At 33.2% G+C, this 3,807-nt stretch overlaps 1 protein-coding gene across 3 annotated transcripts in view; it reads left to right on the top strand.

Moving 5' to 3' along the window:
• The first annotated feature begins 427 nt into the window (after nt 1–427).
• The window catches only part of LOC111467904 (ribosome biogenesis protein BRX1 homolog 1-like), a 6,414-nt gene continuing 3,034 nt past the window's right edge, over nt 428–3,807 (top strand). The window contains exons 1-6 of one of the 3 annotated variants that reach the window (XM_023112996.1): nt 428–643; nt 679–710; nt 1,169–1,396; nt 2,269–2,410; nt 2,821–2,899; nt 3,008–3,132. In XM_023112996.1, the coding sequence (XP_022968764.1) occupies nt 1,194–1,396; nt 2,269–2,410; nt 2,821–2,899; nt 3,008–3,132 (549 nt within the window). In that variant the 5' untranslated portion in view covers nt 428–643; nt 679–710; nt 1,169–1,193. Of the gene's footprint in view, nt 764–1,168; nt 1,397–2,268; nt 2,411–2,820; nt 2,900–3,007; nt 3,133–3,807 lie in introns of all 3 variants that reach the window. The other 2 variants (XM_023112995.1, XM_023112994.1) reach the window with 2 other exon arrangements.

Raw genomic sequence — 3,807 nt, 5'->3', positions numbered from 1 at the left:
CCTTAAATTCTTCCAATTATGTCAAAATCGGCTCCTTGGTGCAATGCTGTAAGAAATCTTAAATAGAGCTACCTAAGCCATCAAAGTTGAATTGGAGCCGAACCCATCCCGAGCAGGGAGGGGATTTCCCATTTAGACGGGAATGGAGGATGAAGTGGAGAACAATTTTTTCTATAAAATGGGACCGTAAACTTTGTCCTGTTCTCATCCGGTATTTTTTTTATATTTTTTTATTATATTAAAAAAAATTAATTAGTTTTGAGACTCTTATTTTTTAAAATTCAACTATATATATATATATATATATATATATATATATTTTAAATAATACTTTTAATTTTTTTAAAAGATTTTATTAATGAAAAGTATAAAATTTAAAATATTTTTATACATTTAGTCTTTTATCCTTTTAAACATCCGAAATTTCTATTATTCTAAACCCTATTTCACGTCCCGCCACACTACCCTCCCATTACCAGCCACTGCACCCCGCCCACACGGTCGCTTCACTCCGCTCCTGCCCGACGACGTCTCAGCGGTTGCCGCCGCACGCCGCACTCTCAACTGTTGCAGTCTCAGTATTCCGTCGAACTTGCCGTTGCTTCCTCCCTCTCATACTCTCTCGCCTCTCCGAGCAACCAGAGTTACTCATCTCTGTTGTTTTTTCCCCCCCACTGAAACAGTTGTTCAGCCACTAACCCTCGCCGTGGGTGAGTTCGTGCCGACCCTTACGCGCGCTGCCGCTCAATTTTCAGATACTTGGGTATTGATTTTTTGTTTGATTCTTTATTTTGTTTCGTTGGTTTATGTTGACTTGTTTGGTTTCGTTGTTGATTTCTTCTTCAACCAATGTTGAACTAAGAACGTATGCATTACAGAGTAGAGAAAGAACAGATTGAATAACTAAATTTGAAGGAACAAAAAGACGTATTATTCTTCATCTGAATCAATAAAAAAAAAAAAAAAGGAGAAACAAAAAAGAAAGGAAGGGTTTAAAAAAGGATATCTTATGAGATAAAATTGAAAATAATTCGTTAGTTTAAAATCCTTCCTTCCAAGTCCGACCAATTTGGAATAGATTTTTTTTTTTTTTTTTTTATTAAAAAAGAAGAAGATTTCAATCACTATTTATTTTTTGTTAACCTCCATTACTTGATTTTATGTGTAGTATCTCTGAAGGGGTGACATTCTCAATGGTGAAGAAGAGGAAGCATAGCGAGACTTTGCCGGCAGTATCGGTTAAGAAGGATGATGTTGCCCCTGAGAGATCCAAGCGGACGCTCACGGGTTGGAAAGACAAAGAAGTCACAACAAAGAGTGAATCTGATTCTGATCATGCTGTTTTTCGAAATAAAGAGAAAGTTCTTGTCACTTGTTCCCGGCGAATCAATTTTAGGTATGAAATATAGACAGGTCAATTTGACTTGCATACTTACATATGGAACATGAACACTTGAATCAATTGGGCTGCTGATAGTTTACATATTTTTATAAGAAACAAAAAATTCTTATATCATTTTGTCTTCTGGTACAAGGTGTCAGGGTGTTTTTAAATGATCTATAAATATAATCTTTAATTCAATTGTTAATTTAATCATATGATTGGTGAAGTTGAAGAAAGGAAGAAGTGTTTATTGTAATTGTACTTTGTATTATACTGTTCTGGTGCTCTTTAAGTCGAGTATTGATTTCCCTGCAAGAAGAACATGGTTCAAACGCAATGTGGAGTAGGTTTAAGAGGAAAACCAAGAACTATTTTGATGAATGCTGTCATAGCTTTTCATGGGCTATGTGATTAGAAAGAAATAGTGATATTGATTGACTGCCTCCATTATGTTTTTGCTAGCAAATCCCACTATTTTTTGTTTTAGATCTTCCAAATCATTCTCGGGGGAAGTCTGTACCCATTTTTTTTTTTAATCCTTTGATAAAACAATTCATTCTCTTCATAAAAAATAGGAGGTAGAACCAATAAATATTTCTTTTCGATTCATCCCTCGAGTTGAATACCTCATTCAAAAATTGTTTTTGATCTTTCCTTTCGGTGTTTACTCTCTACACCTTTCTGTTATTACATCATTTTAGTTGAAATACGTTGGTGTAGCTTTTTGTAAAATCTTTTAAGAGGTATATACAGGGTCAGTTAGTTAGTGATTCAACATTTCACTCAGCATTAGAAAGTAGTGATAGTAACTTTTCACTCATCATTAAAAAGTTTTTCTTCCTTGAGAGTCGTGGCGATTTTATTTAACCTTTGTGATTGATTAGGTATCGGCACTTGATGTTGAATATGGTATCACTTTTGCCACATTGTAAGAAGGATAACAAGGTGGAGTCAAGGTCCACCAAGGGTGCAACACTGAATGAGCTGGTTGAGCTCAAGGGTTGTTCTTCCAGCCTATTTTTTGAGGTTAGAACTTTTTATTTGCACCTTGTCCATGTCAAACTTGGAATTCAATTCATAATCGGGAATTTGTTTGATACAAGATAGGATGATAAATTTTTGGCTTCTGTTGTGGTGTAAGGATGCATTAAATTTCCATTTCTTTTCGTTCTATTATCATTCTTCCTGCCTTTTCATCATGTTTTTCCACTCGTTCTGTAACAATAACTTTGAATTAATTATTTCGTTCTTGATTTGGAAGGGTCTTTTTGTCCCCTGGATTTTGATCCTGCAAAGTTGAATTAATTGTTTTATTTCCAAAGCTTATTGCAAGATTTTTTAGTTCTTTTTCTTTCTGTTGTTATTATTTCTAACATTTTACATGCTATATAGCATTCACATGAGTTTACTTTTGATCTTTTTGTCTATACTTCCAGTGTAGAAAACATAAAGATCTCTATTTATGGATGGCAAAGTGCCCTAGTGGACCATCTGTGAAGTTTTTAGTTAATGCTGGTAATTTTAATGTGCAATCAAATCTTATTACTCGATTTCATGGCTGAAGTTATATTGGATTTCTTAATTAAATACAGTTTGCTTACTTTTCCATTGTTTTTTTTTCAGTGCATACAATGGAAGAACTGAAGCTTACAGGGAACCATCTGAAAGGTTCCCGTCCGATTTTGACATTCTCATCAAATTTTGATAAAGATGCCCACTGGAAACTTCTGAAGGAAATAATTGTTCAGGTAGCAATGGAAAAGTTTGTTCAAGTAATTCAATTTTGAACTATTTTCATTTTTTTGAAAAAGAAAACGTATTTCATTGTTGTATGAAATGGGAAAAGGAGTAAAAAACTTGAAACATGAAAAGGTGGATTATAAGAAACTTCTCCAATTTGTAAGGAGTAAAGGCTATAAACTCTAAATGGATATTTAAATTTGCACCTTAATAAGCACAAACATGGGCGCGATGATACATCAATTTTTTAAAAAAAGTAGGACTGACACATGGGTGGCATAATTTTTTTTATATAAAATGTGTATGTTTAGAATGCCCTCTAAGGTTGGGAATGGGCCATGTACAAACAGTTTCTGTGGGATAATTAATAATATTTAGCCTTAATAAGCTTATAGTCTCTGCATATGAACAGCCAAAACCATTTCAATGGTTAACCACAAGTTGTTCCTGCTTAAACTATTTTTCATTCTTACACGTGAATCAGTAAATGTATTAGATATCAGTTTCCTAGTCTTTCTTCTTTGAATTTGTTTGTTTTTCTCTTTCTTTGTTCCCTCAATCCAAATTTAGAATGATTTGAAATTAATAAAATAATTTTTGCATGACTGTAGTTGAATTATATTCTTTTATTCTTCTTTATTATGGTTTTTATGCAAACAAAAAAAAAAAAAAAAAAAAAAAAA

The sequence above is a fragment of the Cucurbita maxima genome, unplaced genomic scaffold (genome assembly GCF_002738345.1).
Source record: "Cucurbita maxima cultivar Rimu unplaced genomic scaffold, Cmax_1.0 Cma_Scf00035, whole genome shotgun sequence".
In the NCBI taxonomy this organism is placed as follows: Eukaryota; Viridiplantae; Streptophyta; class Magnoliopsida; order Cucurbitales; family Cucurbitaceae; genus Cucurbita; species Cucurbita maxima.
This window is presented reverse-complemented; position numbering and strand designations above follow the sequence as displayed.